Source organism: Microcaecilia unicolor, chromosome 5, assembly GCF_901765095.1.
Source record: "Microcaecilia unicolor chromosome 5, aMicUni1.1, whole genome shotgun sequence".
Taxonomy (NCBI): Eukaryota; Metazoa; Chordata; class Amphibia; order Gymnophiona; family Siphonopidae; genus Microcaecilia; species Microcaecilia unicolor.
The window spans coordinates 24,180,109-24,200,198 of record NC_044035.1 but is presented as its reverse complement, the minus strand read 5'-3'; the positions used below and the strand labels follow the sequence as shown (position 1 = coordinate 24,200,198).

The 20,090-nt window shown below is 43.6% G+C and overlaps 1 protein-coding gene across 1 annotated transcript in view; it reads left to right on the top strand.

The window, feature by feature from the left end:
- RBM20 (RNA binding motif protein 20) overlaps positions 1-20,090 on the top strand; it is a 194,640-nt gene that overhangs the window by 136,029 nt on the left and 38,521 nt on the right. The window contains exons 5-10 of the mRNA XM_030202766.1: positions 1,092-1,192; positions 4,349-4,492; positions 4,633-4,764; positions 7,946-8,025; positions 10,239-10,926; positions 12,393-12,494. Coding sequence (XP_030058626.1) covers positions 1,092-1,192; positions 4,349-4,492; positions 4,633-4,764; positions 7,946-8,025; positions 10,239-10,926; positions 12,393-12,494 — 1,247 coding nt within the window. The remainder of the gene's footprint in view (positions 1-1,091; positions 1,193-4,348; positions 4,493-4,632; positions 4,765-7,945; positions 8,026-10,238; positions 10,927-12,392; positions 12,495-20,090) is intronic.

Sequence of the window (20,090 nt, the reverse complement as noted above, 5' to 3'; positions counted from 1 at the left end):
ACTGTACCATGTAGGAGAAGAAAAGGTTATGTGGTTATGTGCCACTGAAAATCTGGGGCCAGAGATAGAGGCGTAGTATGATCAACAGGACACTTCCAAAGAGACCAAGAAGACGAAAAATCAGGAATGAAAATGTTCTTTAATAATAGAAGGATAAGACTCGAGACGGCAGCGTGTTTCAGCAATAAATGCCTGCCTCAGGGGTCTGTATGTGGTAAACACTAGTAAGTGGAGTTGAATCAGCTGATACAGCGATATTTTTGTGGGCATGATTCTCCTCGCAGTTTTGCTCGTGTTCTTCATTTGTGTATTTTCTACATTTACCAGTCATCAGTCTTTCTAAAGGCTTGATTTGGTTCAGCTCCACTTACTGGCGTTTACCACATACAGACTCCTGAGGCAGGCGTTTCTCGCCGAAACACGGTTCCATGTCGAGTCTTATCCTTCTATTATTAAAGAGCATTTTCATTGCTGATTTTTTTTCATCTCCTTGGAAGTGTCCTGTTGATCACGCTACTCCTCTGTCTCTGCGTTCTCCCTCATAGCGAATCCAGTTTCTCCACTTTTGTGGTTGCTTTCCACTGAAAATCTGGGCATGACCCACTTAGCGCTATTTAACCAGCTAGGAGCCTCTCCTACCTAGTTAAGTAGCCTTGAACATCGGGCCCTCTGTTTCTAGGTTTCTGTTTCCTTGATGTACAACGCTGTCTATAAGTTGGTCATGAGCATTGTTTTGAAGGTGGTAATATCTTACATATTGCCAAGCAAGACAGTTTCGACTCATAGATATGTTCTCTTATGCATGTACTGTCGGAATCTGACTAGAGGTGCAATGAAGAGCAGGCTATACATTTATTACAATGAAAGAGCATGTATGTGGATTTTTGGCGGTACGAGGGACTCCTGACTAAAGAATTTTAAACAAAGAATGTGATTATATTTAGTCACTGATGTCAACAATTATCTTTCTTTTCAGAAATGTTTGGGCCACTCAAGCCCTAAATCTTATAGCCTTGTTTGGCCAAATGCTGTTTATAAACAAAATAGTTCATTATGATGTACATATTAATATTTGTACTTATTCAATTTAGATTTTTCATCTGATATTGGCCCATCGTATAAATCTTCTGCTCCAACGAGGGCCTTCCCACATTCTGATCCTGCATTTTCATCTCCTGTTCCTGGAGCACAGGTGAGTGCAGGTCACTTGAAGGAAGATTTTGCAAAGGCTTACGTGATTATAAATTCATGGCGATAATTAGCCAAAACATTATGATTGTTGACCTTTATAATAAAATGAGATGATCATCTCTATTCTTGCCTCTCCTTTTGCAAAAGTAAAATAGCACTCAGACAGGTTCCCCAGAGCAAGTCTGGACGATTCAGACTTTACTGTTGCTCCAGGTCATTCTTTTGGTAGGATCTTGCGTTCAGATTCAATGTAGAAAAATATGTACATGTGAAAGGCAATTCCATACATTGGTGCCTAAAGGTAGACCAAATTATACAAGGGGTCCAGATTCTGCAGTCTAATTGTATCACAAACACAGCGCAGCAGTTGCAATACTGGTCCATCAGCCCAACATGTTTAGGCCTTGCCATCTGTATTTAAAAACGACTAAGATCAAGAAACACACAGCACCTCACAAAGATCCCAAAAAACATATATAATGTTTCAGGCAAGCCTTATCACTGTTCTGCTACTTTGCTCCTAAAATGATTAGCATGCAATTTAAACCCAGTACTGTAAGCATACAACATCACCAGAAAAGAGTCTCAATTCTTTTTTTTTTAAATTTTTTACTTATAACCATTTAAATTTTTACAAGCGATAAAACAACTTGCTGGAAATACAGAGAAAGTAATACATAGGAATTATTTCAGTCAGGTAATTCTTTTCTCTTCCTTAGACCACTAAATAGGGAGAGTGAAACAAGATAAGGAGATCAATTAAACAGTAAACAGAAAAAACCCCCGTGGTATTAACCTGATTATCCCCAGATATTACTCGTCTAATTCATTATTTCACATTGATCATCTGGTTGGCTTCTTCAAGGCCAATAAGGTGTATAGTCAAATCATTTCATTGAAAACATACTTATTGTCCAATATTATTTAGAAATAATACATCTGATTACATTCTTTCTCTTAAAAACCAGAAGTTATTTAACAATACATATACTTAAGTCTCTAATTCAGATCCCACTGATTAAAGCAATCCCAGTTTTCACAGGCTTCACTCCTTTTAAAGTAATAATTTGAGGAAATATTTCTGAGGAAAACTTTAGGAGTCATACCCGGAACTCTGGGAAAAACATAATCTCGATATTAATCATCTATAATATTATTCATTTTATTATTCAAAATTTCTGGTCAGAGTCTCAATTCTTAAGCAAATCTTCTTTAATGTCATAACTTGAACAAGGAGAAAATAGCTTACAGTTTTGTTGCTTGAAAAGTATTGTAGCTTCTGCTACCAGAGTCCACGCTCAACCAGTGTACCCTAGACTCAGGGGACTGGGAGTAATTTCAGCACAGGCTTAGAGGTAATGCAATGCAGTACGGTAGAATAGTAGGTTGTAGGTTGGTAAAAACACTTGATGGAATTGCAGTGACGTAGGAGGCATGAACTTCTAGGTCAGAGAGCTGCTTTTAACATGCTGTCAGGGGGAAGAAGAGCAAAGAAGGGGGAGGGGGCACTACTAGCCCAGCATGCTTAGAAGGCAAGCAACCAATAGGAAGCCTCCCATGAACCACATGGAGCTGTACATGTGCTCTGAAGGAGCCAGTTACAGAGAACTACAAAATTACACAGATTTGTAGTCCAAGAGCACAATTTCATATCTTAAAGGCACAAGTACTGAATACCCTATACAAACAACATGCAGCCTGCCTCCATGTATATGAGAGCAGAACATCGGGGTAGGCTATCCACCTAAGTGGATGAACACAAAATCCCACGAGGTAAAGATACAGATTTTTAAAAAAGTATTTCAATAGGTTGGGCGGTTATCATACATCGGTAAACAAGCTGTAGAATCTCCTGCTTCTATTTGGCCAGCGACAAACTCCTGAGGCAGGTCTGTGGCCGAAACACAGTACTGTGTCGCGTCTACAATAAAGTTTGCTCCTTTATATACCACCACAGTCTCAGCGTTCTGGAGTCATTGGTCCACTGCCCACTTGTTTTTTATCTGTATGAGGGCAGGACACCATATTTTTTTGTGCCTAAGCAGTCACCTACAACACTTACAAAGTTGCACTTGTAGGGGTCTCTAGCCCCTAATATAAAGCTACTAGTAAAAAAGCCCCGTTTCTGATGCAACTGAAACGGGGGCTAGCAAGGTTTTCTTCTGTGTGCATGTGGGAGTGTGTGTGTCCCTGCCCTCTGCCCTCTCTCCCTTCCCCTGTGCTCTCTGTCCCCTCCCCCCTCGGAGTTGAGTCCTTCAGTGTTAAGTTTCCTGCTGTGTTTGTGTTACAGAGATAGTGAGGGCTTCTGCCCTCTCTCCCCTCCCCCCTCTGAGTCCTTCACTGTTACAGAGAGAGCGATTTGATTTCGTGCTTTGCTGTGTTTTCCTTCACTGTTTGTGTTACAGAGAGAGCGAGGGCGGGGCAGACACTCATGGGGAAACCGGATATCTCTCCCCCTTCACACTTCCGGCTAGAGGCTTCATTTAGAACGTTGGTGGTGCCTTTTATATATATAGATAAGAGAACATAAAATCATGAAAGCACATACTAGTCAAAAAAACAGTGAATATAAACCCATTTGAAATAATACATTGAAAACTGCCTGCTATCCTTAAATGCAGGCTTATATATTACAGCAAGCATAACATTCAAAACAAACGTAAGAATTACCAAACAGGCTACTAAAACCAAGTTATGAATTAGAAGAACAAACTTTAAAAAGGAAGCAGCCTTATATCACTAAGGGTAGTATAACATGGTCAATTCAAAATATAAAAGCCTCTAATCGTCAGCATAAGAAATCTGCATACCAGGACAAAAGTGAAAGTAAAAACTATCACAATTCCTTATCTGGAGATTTGAGGTTCCTATTTGTATAATTGTTTAATATTGGGGAGACACTCGCAAACTAATTGTGCAAACTTCCTTGAGCGGTTGAATAGTTATTAATTAAGTTTGCACAATTAGTTTGCGGGTGTCTCCCCGATATTAAACAATTATACAAATAGGAACCTCAAATCTCCAGATAGGGACATCTTAATGGTAGCCCATGTTGATAACTATGCTCCTTAATTTTCACATGAGGGTCTACTAGGAATCAGACAGTGGGCTGTGCTTGATATTAACATGGAGATTTATTCTCGTATTCCTGTTTTAGTTTCCACAAAGGAAACCCGTTCCAGGTCGAGTCGTTCATATCTGTAATTTACCTGAGGGCAACTGCACCGAGAACGATGTCATCAACCTTGGGATACCATTTGGAAAAATCACCAATTATATTTTTATGAAATCTACTAACCAGGTATGATGTTATATCTATATATAAAATTGCTGAAGAGATACGGTAACAACAGAATGCAAAAATGTTAATTACTGTGAAATTATTGCAGTATTTATTCTCTGTTTTGCATGTTCCCGCATCTCTTTTCACATATTTAACAGGCATTTTTAGAAATGGTATATACTGAGGCAGCCCAGGCCATGGTACAGTTCTACCAAGAGAAACCAGCCATGATAAACAATGAAAAAGTACTCATTCGGATGTCTAAACGATACAAAGAACTTCAGCTCAAGGTAAATCAAAATTTTCAGTATTTCTTCAAAACATTCATTAATGCTTAAGGTTCTACACCGATATATCTGTTTTAAGAAAGTTTATTGCTGAGAAGTAAGGGAACTGTGAATTCAGAAATAATTTGATTCTCAGAATAACCAAAAATAGGGAATACAAAACTAAGTAAGACACAAAAATCCCCTATGTGAAGGAATGGTAGGGGACGTACAGGTTGGAAACAAAACGTTCCTCAAGGAATATTTGTAAAAAGATAATGGTTGCTCTCAGCACTTGAAGCTTCTAAGGCAAACAAGAATTATGAGTCTTTTGTATAGGGCTTTCACTTGCTGCCTAGATACATCCCCAAGGAAACCAAAATCTAATATAATAATTTGTACCGTCAACGTTCTACGGCTGGCTGGCTGGGTTCGTAAGATCCAGACGTCAGCAAACCTCCAGCGTTCCATTCACTCTCACTGTTCCGCCCTCGCGATGTAAAGGGGGGTCCGCTTCCTCCTCTTGGGTGGAGCCAGCAAGCCTGCGGGGCTCCCAGGGTTCCCAGACAGAATGCTGCTGATACTGGGGACTAAGGGCCAAAGTATTTTATTATCAAGGCAATTTCATACCAAAAATCATAATTATATTCTTCAAAACAAAAGGTACAGCCCTCTTAATACAGTCTTCAAAAGAAAAAAAAGGTACAGTCCAGGTCCCAAAATCCCTCAGCAAACGCTCAGCTCCTCAAGACCTCAGGTCTTCTATTAGGGCATTAGCTTTCCCTTCCCCCTCCTTCAGAAGGGTTTAGTAAGAGTTCAGCACACTTCCAATATAGCACAACAGTTCACAAATCTTCATGGACAGTCTTTGCACATCAAACCAATACTACAAATCACCTGCCTTTTCACAGCACAGAGGGAACCCTGTAAGCAGCAGGGTTGGCAGTTTCTCCCACCTCTCAGCAACACGCCCGGTGTGGCCTCCTCCACTGCCTTCAAGTGCTGGGCAGGGCAGCCTTTGAATTCTCCCACTCCATGGTAGCTGGCTCCTCTCCCTTAGGCAGCTCTAGTGGCAGGCTACTTCCTTCCTCCACATACTCCATGGAATCTCTCCCTCCATTCGTCTCCCCTCTCTCCTGGTGACTGAGAGCCTCCAGGAAATCTGCCCCCCCCCCCTCTCACAGCTGGGTGGAATTATATACTGATGGCGAAGCCAGGGAACCTGAGTGTCATCCTTCCCTCTCCCTCTAGTGGGGAAGGGAGTAACAGGCTCACCCTGCCTCGAGCCATTGCTCTCCCTCCTGGGGCTGGGAATCCATTCCATTTTGTTAGGACTACTCTCTTCTCTCATTCTTGCAAGGACTTCTGGGACCCGTAGTTCTGGGCTCATCTGCTTCACTGGGGAATCTCTTGGGCTTGCCTTGTCACAGCGTAAAGACGAAAAGACATCAGAGGAGGGCGGAACAGTGAGAGGGAAGGGAACGCTGGAGGTGAGCTGATGTTAGGATGTTACCAACGCAAGGCAAGCAAGTGAAGGCAACGGAACACTGGAGGGGAGGGGATGTGAGCCCAACCTGCCTGCAAGGAACGCTGGATGGGAGGGCAGGGCAGAGGAGAATCGCTGGGGAGGGCAGAATCGTGGGACATGGATGGGAGGACAGGGCACAGGACAATCGCAGGACATGGAGGGGAGGACAGAATAGCGGGACATCGAGGTGAGAGGAGGGCAGGGCAGAGAGGAATCGATGGACATGGATGGGATGGGAGGAGAGAATCTCAGGACACGGATGGGAGGGCAGGGCAGAGGAGAAACGCTGGGGAGGCCAGAATCGCGGGACAGGGCACAGGACAATTGCTGGACATGGAGGGGAGGACAGAATCGCGGGACATGGAAGGGAGGGCAGGGCAGAGAAGAATCGATGGACATGGATGGGATGAGAGGAGAGAATCGTGAGACACGGATGGGAGTGCAGGGCAGAGGAGAATCGCTGCACATGGAGGAGAGGGAAGAATCGCTGGACATGGAGGGGAGGGCAGGGGAGAGAGGAGAAATCGCTTTGCTGAGAGCCTTAAAAACATAATCACCATTACAGGATAGCCTTGCTAGCGCCTGTTTCATTTTTTTGAGAAGCGGGCCTTTGTTACTAGTATTAAATAAAGTGGCCAATCATAAACACAGGTGTCCCCTACAAGTAAATAAAGTGTATAGAACAGGCGAGTAACATAGTAACATAGTAGATGACGGCAGAAAAAGACCTGCACGGTCTATCCAGTCTGCCCAACAAGACAACTCATATGTGCTACTTTTTGTGTATACCCTACTTTGATTTGTACCTGTGCTCTTCAGGGCACAGACCGTATAAGTCTGCCCAGCACTATCTCCGCCTCCCAACCTCCAGCCCTGCCTCCCACCACCAGCCCCGGCACAGACCGCACAAGTCTGCCCAGCACCATCCCCACCTCCCAACCACCAGCCCCGCCTCCCAACCCCGGCTCCGACCTCGCCAGACCTCGCGGTGGGAGGGGGCCAGAGCCCGAGGTGGGGGGGGGCACATTTTAGTCTGCCGCCTCGCCACTCCCCACCGCCGCCCTTCCGCACCCCACAGCAGCAAACACCTTTGCTGGCAGAGTCCCCAACCTCCGCCAGCTGAAGCCTTCTTCAGCGCTGGTCTCTGGCGGGGGTTTGGTAAACTTTCCAAATTAGTCTTCTAACTAAGGGGGTACCTATTTTGTTTCTGAACCATGTCTTGCATTTACGTACAGGGATGACTGAATGAACTGAATCTATCAACACTTCCTGACGCCAGCCTTCAAAACAGGTTTTTAATCTTTCTGAGCTGAAAATGTTCCATTTGTAGACGCGTCATGTTAGGGAGGGAATCTGGAAATAACAGTAACTCTACGGAGAAGGAAGAAATATGCAGATCTTGTCATTTTAATCCTGTGGCTGCTGTCTCCACTTGTTTTGGGCAGCTGTGTGAGTCATAAATGTCCTTTGCAGAAAGACTGTATTTTCTTGTAGATTCCTGGATGCTCGTTGCTGGCTGGAGCCAGAGAGGAGTTTCAAACACCTTAGGCCAGGAAAGCACAAAAGCAGAATGCTGAAACAAGGCTCAGCTACTGTTATCTCATGAAATGGTGCTGTATATCATTTGAAGGAAAAACCTGGATGTGCGTGCAAAGCAACTTTTTTTTTCTGTTTCAGAAACCAGGCAAGAATGTTGAAGAAATAATCCACAATATCCATTTTCAGAAGGAAAAGGACATGTTTCGAGATGTGGACAGGTAATTCATAGCATGCATCCACTTATGTAGGCGGGCTGAACCAGCAAAGAGATTTATTACTATAGAAAATGCGTGTTTTGTTCCGCTCCAGCTATCTGTCCCCTTTGTATTTCACCTACTCGCCAGACATGGGCCTTTCTGAGTGGAATGGTTGGGGTTTAAGTGTTTGATGGTGGAGGTTAGGGATGGTTTTTGATTCTCCCAGTCTCTTCCTCACTCCTTCAACATGCCCACGCCTCATTTTAGAGAGATTGACCACTGATCTCCTGCACCAATGTAAAGTGGTCAGGCGTGGGACCAGCATTGATCTCCACATTCGTTGTGGGCCCCTTTTACCAAGCTGCGGCAAAAGGCAGGGCTGCCGAGAGTGGGGGGCAGGGGGGACAAAATTCCCCTGGCCCAAGCCTCCAAGGGGGGCCCGGTGCCGGGGTCAGGCCGCTGGCACTGCAGTCCCCGGTCTCACTTGCCTGCCTCCCTCCTTGGCTTCGGGCCCCCTGCATTCGAAGCGACAGTCACAGATTGCCTCCCTTCGGGCCTTCCCTCCCTGTGTCCCGCCGTCACGGAAACCGGAAGTTACATCAGACGAGGGCGGGACACAGGGAGGGAAGGCCAGAAGAGAGGCGATCTGCGACTGCCGCTTTGAATGCAGGGGGCCCGAAGCCGTGGAGGCAAGCAAGTGAGACCGAGGACTACAGCGACGGGGGGCGTCAGCGGTGGGGGGAGCGACAGGGGGCGTCAGCGGCAGGGGGAGCAACGAGGGTAGCAGCAGCGGGGCGGCCTTGCCCCGGGTCCAGCCAAGTCTATCGGTGGCCCTGGCAAAAGGGTGCCAAGCGCTGGCATCGGCGCGTGTAAAACACGCGCGCTGAGGCCCCCTTTTACCACAGCTGGTAAAAGGAAAGTCTCGCTTTCTGACAGGAAATGGCTGGGCGGCAAGTAAAGCACTTGCCGCGCGGCCGTTTCAGGGGGAGCCCTTATGGGTAACTGGGCAACATGCGGCACTGCCAGAAATGATGGCACACTAGGGGTGGGAAGTACTGCCCGGTGGTACTTCCTGTGTAGCGAGCGGTAAGCCCGCGTTGGCCTTACTGCTGCTTAGTAAAAGGAGCCCTGTATGTACTAATTGGGTTTTTCTTTTGAGAGGTGTACACATTTTTGTTATTTTTGGCAATTTGGAACTGAATGTTCTATGCATTCCTTTTCCCCTATATCAACCTCCTCAATAGAGAGGTGAAATGGTCTACTCTTTCTACTTCAATTTGGAAGACAGAGATAGGATGCATTTGTTCTGTTTTCCATATGAGCTATCCTAAACCAACAGCTAGAGGAGAAGAAACATTGCAAGATTTGTCACAGTTTAATTACAGATGAACACAGTGCCGTAATTACTTTTGTCACATAGTTGTGAAATTGTTATAAAACTGGCAGACAAGGGAGGCGGTATTGAGGTGATGGACAAGTATGTTGGAGACCCAGAATTACATTCAGTGAAATACGGATCCCACTGTTAATCTTCAGATTGAAATTAGCCAGTTTGTGGAGTTTGCTTTTAAAGCAGGATATATCACATCTAAAGAGAGAGATTTTTTAATGGTTAAGGAACTGATCATTCTGGCCATTCATATAATAAAAAAGTTAAGTGATTGGCAAGCCTGTGGGAAAATTCAAAGTTGTAGATCCATCCAGTTAACTCCTTAAATCAAATCAAGTCCATAGTCTGCTATTAAGACAGACATGGGAAGCAACTGCTTGCCCTGGGATTTGTAGTATGGAATGTTGCTACTCTGAGATTCTGAATGGAATCTTGTCACTCTTTAGGATTCCAGAATCTTGCTACACTTTGAGATTCTGAATGGAATCTTGTCACTCTTTAGGATTCCAGAATCTTGCTATTCTTTGGGGTTCTACATGGAATGTTGCCACAATTTGAGTTTCTGCCAGGTACTTGTGACCTGGCTTAGCCACTGTTTGGAAAACAGGATATTGGGCTAGATGAACCATTGGTCTGACCCAGTATGACTACTTTTATGTTCTTATATCGATCCTATGTTATTGATAAATATTAGGGAGGAAATATCAGTGGTTTAAAATAATAAATTCAAATTGATGGTGGAGTAAGGTAATCTTATTAACTTTCTGTGGGAACTTCAATTTATACATTTGTGCATGTACATTTATATTTATGTGTTTTTTGTACGTGCTCTCCTCTGCCTCAGGTACCGAAATGAAAGGACAAGATCTCGAAGCCCTGTGAACCGCTCATTGTCTCCGAGATCCCACATGGCAAGCTTTACGTCTTGCAGCCCTTCCCATAGTCCACTGGGAATGACAAGAGCAGACTGGGGCAATGGAAAGGAATCTTGGGATCACTCTCCTTATTGTAGACCAGAGGAAGAGAAAGACCCACCATCTTGGAGGGATAATGGAGAAGAAGTAAGAGAAAGAACCGATTTATGGACGCATGACAGAAAACATTATCTAAGACAGCATGATAAGCACAATCACAATGACCGACTTGAAGGCTCCAGAGGAAGCCGTGAAAAATATTTAAGAGGCGGTTCACCAGGAGCCCTTCACTCATCGACTGGATATAGAAGCAGAGACGATGAACACTATAGAAAAGAATACAAATCCAGATTAGATAAATATCAGAAGCAAAAGCATGATTCACCTATAAAATCAAAAAGAAAGGAGGAGGGAAGGGTCAGAGAGAGCAGACGCTCTCATCCTGAAGATGTGGCCTTGGAGGATTCCTCAGAACCAAAAACTGGCAAAACATCGGAAACCTCTCGGCAAAAGCATGTTAAAATGAAAGACAAGAAAGCAGAGCCAGATGAAGAGGAAAAGGAGAAGGAGAAGGAGCAGAATGACAAAGAAAGGAAATCAACTGAAAGGATGACTGAGGTAATGATTTATTTATTTATTGCATTTGTATCCCACATTTTCCCACCTCTTTGCAGGCTCAATGTGGCTTACAATGCATCATGAATGGTGGAAATATATAAGAGAATATACATTTAGTATTACATAGGATCTTGGTAACATGATATTAATGAAACATGATAGTAGTGTAACAAGCAAATATTAGACAATTCTGGATGTATGTGTAGGAGTTCACATTTGTTGATCTTTGTGGTATGCCTTGTTAAAGAGATGGGTCTTCAGTAGTTTGCGGAAGTTAGTTAATTCATAGATCGTTTTCAGGCTGTGCGGCAGCGCACTCCAGAATTGTGTGCTCAAGTAGGAAAAGGTTGATGCATGCGATTGTCTGTATTTTAGACCTTTACAGTTGGGGAAGTGGAGATTGAGGAATGTGCGGGATGATTCTTTAGCATTCCTGGATGGTAGGTCTATCAGGTCTGACATGTAGGCTGGGGCATCTCCGTGAATGATTTTGTGAACTAGGGTACATATTTTGAATGTGATGCGTTCTTTAAGTGGGAGCCAGTGTAGCTTTTCTCGTAGTGGTTTCGCACTTTCATATTTTGTTTTTCCGAATATGAGTCTAGCTGCTGTGTTCTGAGCTGTCTGAAGTTTCTTGATTATTTGCTCTTTGCAGCCATCGTATAATGCGTTGCAGTAGTCTAGATGACTGAGTACCATTGATTGTACCAGGTTGCGGAAGACGGTCCTTGGGAAGAAAGGTCTTACTCTTTTTAGTTTCCACATTGAGTGGAACATCTTCTTGGTTGTGTTTTTCATGAGACTCTCTTCTTTTTCAAATTACATTACAAGGCTTGATGTAAAAAAGTTGAGAGATGTGGTAGCCGTGTTAGTCCTCTTTTAAAGGTAATCAATAGAAATAGAATAGAATAAAACATAGAAAATAGGATGATACCTTTTTTATTGGACTAACAATACATTTTTTGATTAGCTTTCGAAGGTAGCCCTTCTTCGTCAGAAAGAGGCTGGAAAATCAGGAGCACATCAAAACATTTTGCTGCATTAACCTAACACTGCTTTGGGAAATGTGTTAGATTAGTCTAGCGCAATGGTTCCCAAATCTGGTCCTGGAGGCACCTCAGCCAGTCAGGTTTTCAGGATATCCACAACAAATATTCAAGAGAGAAGTTTGAATGCAGTGGAGGCAGTGCATGCAGATTTCTCTCATGAATATTCATTGTGGATATCCTGAAAACCTGACCGGCTGGGGTGCCTCCAGGATCAGGTTTGGGAACCACTGGTCTAGCAGAAGGGTTCCACGAGCTACTTGTTTGCTGACTTTTACCTGTGCTTTGAAGTGGACCAGCAACAGCACAGCAATTGCATCATTTCACTGTCTGAGTTAATACTGTATACATATATTTTTTGTTCTGCCAAGGACTTCCATGGGATGTTTTCTAACATCTGTATTGGTGTATTTCTTTTAGCTTGGTCAATGTGAGCAGACTGAAGAGAACTGCCCATCACCAGCTGCTGAACCCTCCAAAAAATCAGGGGACTCTGAGTCTCAGAGCTTAAGGAAGAATCGGGTACATTTTCCTGTAGCTATAAACCTGTCATAAATACTAGAAAACCACAGAAGCAGAGAGCTGAATTAGGCTTCACACCTCTGGCCTCTGGGGCCCTTTTACTAAATTGCGCTAAAAAGTAGCCAACGCTATCCCCAGGGTATTTTTTTTTCTATTCCATTCCTGTTTTTTATATCCCGCCTAAATCAACCCGGAATCAAAGCGGGTTACATCCAGGAAAATTACTAGTTGCCCAAGCCTGAACTTTCTCAATGCATTCCACCCGGGTAGCGTGGGAGCCCGGTGCTAGTTCCAGATTTGGCATGTGCCGTTTCCCGTGGTAGAAAATAATTTTCTATTTTCTACCGCGTGGGCATTCCCAGCCGTAACTGGCAGCGCAGCCAAATTGCCGCACACTGCCCGATTCTTACCGCCTTCTAAATAGATGGCGTAAGGGCTCAGGCAGTAAATAGCCACGCACTGAATTTAATATCTGCGCACGGCCATTTACTGCCCCATTTTAAAAAAGGTCATTTTCCTTCCATGGTGGTCCAGTGCGTGCCAATTTCACGCACCAGAACTAGCACGGGCCACTTTTTACCGTGGCTTAGTAAAAAGGGCCCCTAAGAAGGATTAGACACTGTTTTGAACCATCACAGTTCAGAGTAATTGTTCAGGCCTTACTGTAAGTTTGAACCAGCTAGATTATTGTGACGTATTTTTTTGTGGGTTGTACACAACTAATTTTGAAGAGGTTACAAACCCTACAAAATGTAGCAATTCATTTGGTTTATTCTACTAAAATGTTTGACAGAGTTTCTCCTTTGTTGGTCAAGGCCTATTGGCTCCCTATCAAAGCTACAGTATACTTCAAGGCTTGTACAATTATTTTTAAAACACTATTGGGCTTATTTGGATGTTTTGCTTGCCAAAATGTTCAAATCACTATTTTCAAAACCTGTTTTGCAGATGTTTATTTATGCATTTCATCTGCCTTGTATCCAAATCACAAGAGAGCATGTTGGGCACAGGATTTGGGCATTCCTAACACTTGGACGTTTTTCTGCCATAACGGAACAGAACCAAAATATCCAGGGTTAAAACTAAGATGTTTTGAGCTGGATCTGTTTTAATTACAACTAAGCCACAAAAAAGTGCCCGTAATGACCAGATGACCACTGGAGGAATAAAGGAATGACCCCCCCCCCCTTATTCCCCCAGTGGTCACTGACTCCCTCCCACCCCCAAAGATGGGAAGGAAACAGTACATACCAGCTTCTATGACAGCCTCAGATGTTATGGCCAGGCCTATTAGAGCAGCAAACAGGTCCCTGGAGTAGCCTAGTGGTCAGTGCAGTGCACTGTAGAGAAGGGGACCCAGGCCCATAAGCCACTCTAAACTTTTTCCCCTAACTAAGATGGAGATTTTGTCTACTAACAGAAAATGAATTACATTTTTTCCCTCTCCTGTTGTTCTAGACTATATTTAATGTTTCTCTTTATGTCTGCAGATATTGCCTTATGTACATACATACATATATATATATATATATGTTCTTTGTTGTCTGTTAAGTGTCGTGGCCACCTAGTTGTTTTAGGTTTTTAAGATATGTTAGTCTATAGAATTCCAGTATTTTGTTCTCATGCCCTGCATCGATTTAAGTAGCTTCCTATCTGTGACGCAGTTTAATTTTACTTCCGGTTTCTAAGTTGTTTTTTTTTTTTTTTAATGCTGCAGACATGCTGTTCGTAATCTCTAACTATACTACAGTGATTGCTTGATTTAATATGTTTCATGCTGTCCCATTGGAGCTCTTGAAGAAAGAAACATTTTCATTTACTTTACCAGCTAAGATACGGTTTAGAATTTGAATGTGTCAAGTTATTCACTGTCTAGTTTTTATATTTTACAGTGCGATAGAAATCATTGTTGAAGTTAAAGATTGCATACCCGTAATACATTTACTTCTGAAACTAGAGAGCTGAGACCAGGAACTATAGCTTGTCTTGACCACACAGACATCCCAGCAGAGAAGTAGAGTACCCTATGGAGAACTGCAGTGGACTTCACATTAAAGCTCCCAGGTACACCTCTCACCCTTACCCCCTTATATTGTATGGGGAGCTCCCCAAACCCCACCAAAAACCTACTATACCCACATATACTGTAGGTAACACCTTCAACCATAAGGGTTATTGTAGTGGTGTATAGTTGGGTATAGTAGGTTTTAGTGGGTTTTGGAGAGCTCCCCATACAATATAAGGGGGTAAGGGTGAGATGTGTACCTGGGAGCTTTTAAGTGACGTCCACTGCAGTTCTCCATAGGGTACTCTACTTCTCTGCTGGGATGTCTGTGTGGTCAGTCTACTACGAATGCTGGTCCTCCTACATCCCAATGGCTTGATTTTGTGCGTTTTTCACGTGGATTTTTTTTGTTCAAAAACGGACCAAAAAGATAAATGCACAGTGCACAAAAACATCTAGCAAGTGCCAATAAAAAAAAAATAATAATAATAAAAAGACGTTTTGCTGTTTTGAAAATCGCTATATTCGCTATTTGGATTCTGGACTTTTTTTTTTTTTGTTTTGTTACATTTGTACCCCACGCTTTCCCACTCATGGCAGGCTCAATGCGGCTTACATGGGGCAATGACAAAACATCCAAAGTCAGACTTATTTGTCATATCGAAAATGCCCCTAAAAATGGTCTTGCCCCAGAATATATATATGTTCTCATTGCTTATTTTTCCCTATCGGGACACTTTTACATCTTCCATCTTTCAGATCTGTGAAACATAAAAGAAAATTTCAGTCCTCGTTTTCTTTCACAGGGGTTAAATTCTGGAATGATTTCCCTGTAATTCTTACATCACTTGACAGTCTTTTATGATTTAGAAAAGCACTAAAAACGTGGCTATTTGAGAAGTTCCTGTATTAAGAGGGTCTTTTACTAAAGCTGCGGTAGCGATTTTAGCTCACGGTAGAAATCAACTGGCAGTAAATGCCGAGATGCCCATAGGAATATTTATTTATTTTGCAACATTTGTATCCTGCATTTTCCCACTTATTAGTAGGCTCAATGTGGCTTACAAAATACCGTAATGGTGAACGCCAAATACGGTAGGTATTAAACAAATACAGTTAGAAAAAGGGTCAGGTAAGGTAGGAGGTAAATGATTACAATAAGGGACAAGGAAATACGAAATAAAATGTCCATTGCAATGCATGTAAAGATGCATTGTAGAGTTCAGGCTTTTAAGTAGAATCAATAGGGTAGGCCTTGCAAAACAGATAGGTCTTTAAAGTTCGCTTGAAGTTTTGATGATCGTGCACTGTTTTCACACTCTTTGGTATTGCATTCCACATTTGAGTACTTAAGTATGAGAAATTGGATGCATAGGCTGATTTGTATCTGAGTCCAATACAGCTTGGATAGTGAAGGTTCAGATAAGTACATGATGAACTGATTCTATTTCTAGCTGGAAGATCTATTAAGTCAATCATATATCCTGGGGCCTCACCGTAGATTATCTTGTGGACCAGAGAGCAAATTTTGAAAGTAATGCAGTCCTTGATAGGGATCCAGTGTAATTTTAATTGAAGAGGTTTTGCGCTATCAAATCTTTTTTTGTTGAATATCAGTCTGGCAGCTGTGTTTTGGGCTGTCTGGAGTTTTTTCATAAGCTGCACTTTACAACCCGCATATATTCCATTGCAATAATCTGTGTGGCTCAATACCATTGATTGTGTCAAGTTACAGAATATATCCCTCGGAAAGTACGGTCTTATGCGTTTTACGTTTCCACATAGAATAGAACACCTTGATCACTTTTACCGCCATCTGATTTCTACCATGAGCTAAAAACGCTACCGCGTCTTAGTAAAAGACCTCCTAAGCATTTAAATGTATGATATATTTTTTAGCAGTATTTTATTAATATACATACATAGTAACATAGAGGGGCATAATTGAACGAAAACGCCTATCTCCATGGGCGTTTATCTCCGAGAACGGGTCCGTGAAGGGGCGGACCGAACCATATTTTCGAAAAAAATAGACGCCCATGTTTTATTCAACAATGCGTGAGCTGGGCGTTTTTGTTTTTCAGCGATAATGGAAAATGAAAGCGCCCAGCTCAAAAACGAATAAATCCAAGACATTTATTCGTGGGAGGGGCCAGGATTCGTAGTGTACTGGTCCCCCTCACATGCCAGGACATCAACCGGGCACCCTAGGGGGCACTTGTACAAAACCAACAAAACAGGTAAAAGAGCTCCCAGGTGCATAGCACCCTTCCCTTGTGTGTTGAGCCCCCCAAATCCCCCTCAAAACCCACTGCCCACAAGTCTACACCATTACTATAGCCCTAAGGGGTGAAGGGGGGCACCTACATGTGGGTACAGTGGGTTTGGGGGGGTTGGACGACTAATAAGCATTAAGCAGCACAATTGTAACAGGTAGGGGGGATGGGCCTGGGTCCACCTGCCTGAAGTCCACTGCACCCCCTAACAACTCCTCCAGTGACCTGCATACTGGTGCCAGGGAGCTGGGTATGACATTTGAGGGTGAAAATAAAAATTTGTGAAACATCATTTTTTTGTGGTGGGAGGGGGTTAGTGACCACTGGGGGAGTCAGGGGAGGTCATCCCCGATTCCCTCCAGTGGTCATCTGGTCATTTAGGGCACTTTTTGGGGCCTTATTCGTGAAAAAACAAGGTCCAGAAAAAGTGTCCTAAATTCTAGCTAAAAACGCATACTTTTTTCCCATTATCAGTGAAATGCGCCCATCTTTGTTCGGCAGATAACCACGCCCCAATTCCGCCTTCGCCACACCTCTGACACGCCCCCATCAACTTTGTCCGCATCCACGACGGAGTGCAGTTGAAAACGTCCAAAAATCGGCTTTCGATTATACCGCTTTATTCATTTTTGTGAGATAAACGTCCATCTCCCGATTTAGGTCGGAACTTGGGCGTTTTTCTCGTTCGATTATAAGCAGGATAGTAACATAGTAGATTACGGCAGAAAAAGACCTGCACGGTCCATCTAGTCTGCCCACGATAAACTCATATGTGTATACCTTACCTTGATTTGTACCTGTCTTTTTCAGGGCACAGACCGTATAAGTCTGTCCAGCAGTATTTCCCGCCTCCTAACCACCAGTCCCGCCTCCCATCACCGGCTCCGGCACAGACCCCGTATAAGTCTGCCCTTCTCTATCCTAGCCTCTCAACCACCAACCCCTCTTCCCCCCGCCACCCAATTTCAGCTAAGCTTCTGTGGATCCATTCCTTCTGCACAGGATTCCTTTATGCCTATCCCACGCATGTTTGAATTCCGTTACCGTTTTCATCTCCACCACCTCCCACGGGAGGGCATTCCAAGCGTTCACCACCCTCTCCGTGAAGAAATACTTCCTGACGTAATTTCCCAGTTATGCCTGATTTTTTACTATTTATAAACCACAAAGAACTTATATGATTATTGCAGTATAAAAGTACTTTTTAGTTTACTTTAGTTCTAGATAATGGAGTTATAAATTCACTGGCTGCCAGGGAATGCTTCATTTGAATTCAAAAAGGTAGATTATTGGTTCACGGTCAAACTAATATATATTGTAAGGGGAAAAGTCTCACACTGTCACGGGGACATGTTTTAGTAATCTACACCCATGAATCGGGTGAAGTCCTTTCCATGACTCTTATAATCATCGACCAAAACCTCCACTTCCTAATAATTTTGTATTCGCAGTCTAATAGTTTTGTATGGAGTTCCCCAGGGATCTGTCCTTGGACCCCTTCTTTTTTCAATCTACACCTCTTCCCTGGGCTCACTGATTTCATCTCATGGTTTCCAATATCATCTTTATGCTGATGACACCCAGCTGTATCTCTCCACACCAGACATCAGCGCGGAGACCCAGGCCAAAGTATCGGCCTGCTTATCTGTCATTGCTGCATGGCTGTCCAACCACCACCTGAAACTGAACATGTCCAAGACCGAGCTTATCATCTTTCCACCAAACCCCACTTCTCCTCTTCCTCCACTCAGTTGATGGCACCCTCATCCTCCCCGTTTCATCTGCCCACAACCTCAGAGTCATCTTCGACTCCTCCCTCTCCTTCTCTGCGCATATCCAGCAGATAGCCAAAACCTGTCGCTTCTTTCTCTTTAACATCAGCAAAATTCGCCCTTTCCTCTCAGAGCACACCACCCGTACTCTCGTCCACGCTCTCATTACCTCTCGCCTTGACTACTGCAACCTACTCCTCACTGGCCTCCCACTTAACCATCTATCCCCCCTTCAATCCGTTCAGAACTCTGCTGCACGTCTTATATTCTGCCTGAACCGATATACTCATATCACCCCTCTCCTCAGGTCACTTCACTGGCTTCCAATCAGATACCGCATACAGTTCAAGTTTCTCCTTCTTACCTACAAATGCACTCAGTCTGCAGCCCCTCATTACCTCTCTACCCTCATTTCCCCTTACGTTCCCGCCTGTAACCTCCGCTCACAGGACAAATCCCTCCTCTCAGTACCCTTCTCCACCACCGCCAACTCCAGGCTCCGCTCATTCTGCCTCGTCTCACCCTATGCTTGGAATAAACTTCCTGAGCCCTTACGCCAAGCCCCCTCCCTAACCATCTTCAAATCTTTGCTCAAACCCCACCTCTTCAATGTTGCTTTTGGCACCTAACCTTTATACCTTTCAGGAAATCTAGACTGCCCCAATTTGACTGCCCCTATTTGACTGACTGTACATTTGTCCTTTAGATTATAAGCTCCTTTGAGCAGGGACTGTCCTTCTATGTGAAATTGTACAGTGCTGCGTAATCCTAGTAGCGCTTTAGAAATGTCAAGTAGTAGTAGTAGTAGTAGTAGTATTTACAGTACAGATGTCTCTTTTTCTTGTATTTTAATATTTTTAAACTAGTAAAAAAGCCCCGTTTCTGATGCAAATGAAACGGGGGCTAGCAAGGTTTTCTTCTGTGTGTATGTGGGAGTGTGTGTGTCCCTGCCCTCTGCCCTCTCTCCCTTCCCCTCTGCCCTCTGCCCTCTCTCCCCTCCCCCCTCTGAGTCCTTCACTGTTACAGAGAGAGTGATTTGATTTCGTGCTTTGCTTTGTTTTCCTTCACTGTTTGTGTTACAGAGAGAGCAAGGGCGGGCAGACACTCATGGGGAAACCGGATATCTCTCCCCCTTCACACTTCTGGCTGGAGGCTTCATTTAGAACGTTGGTGGTGCCTTTTATATATAGAGATAATTTTAAATATTTTTCTAAATTCTGTACAAAAAAAGACAGACAAAAAACAGGCACTTATCTGCGTAATCCACAAGATCACTGGACCTCGACAGGCTCCCGTTTCGCTGGTGCTTTCTCAAGGGATCTGAGCTGTTGCAGACTCAGTGTGGACCCCCTCTGTGTGTCTCTACTGCCACGGAAAGGACTTCACCCGATTCATGGGTGTAGATTACTAAAACATGTCCCCGTGACAGCATGAGACTTTCCCCCTTACAATATATATTCATTTGAAAGTGAACCAATAATCTACCTTTTTGAATGTGGTTGACGACTGAGTTTTCAGTAGACTGTAGTCCTCTCATCATTTT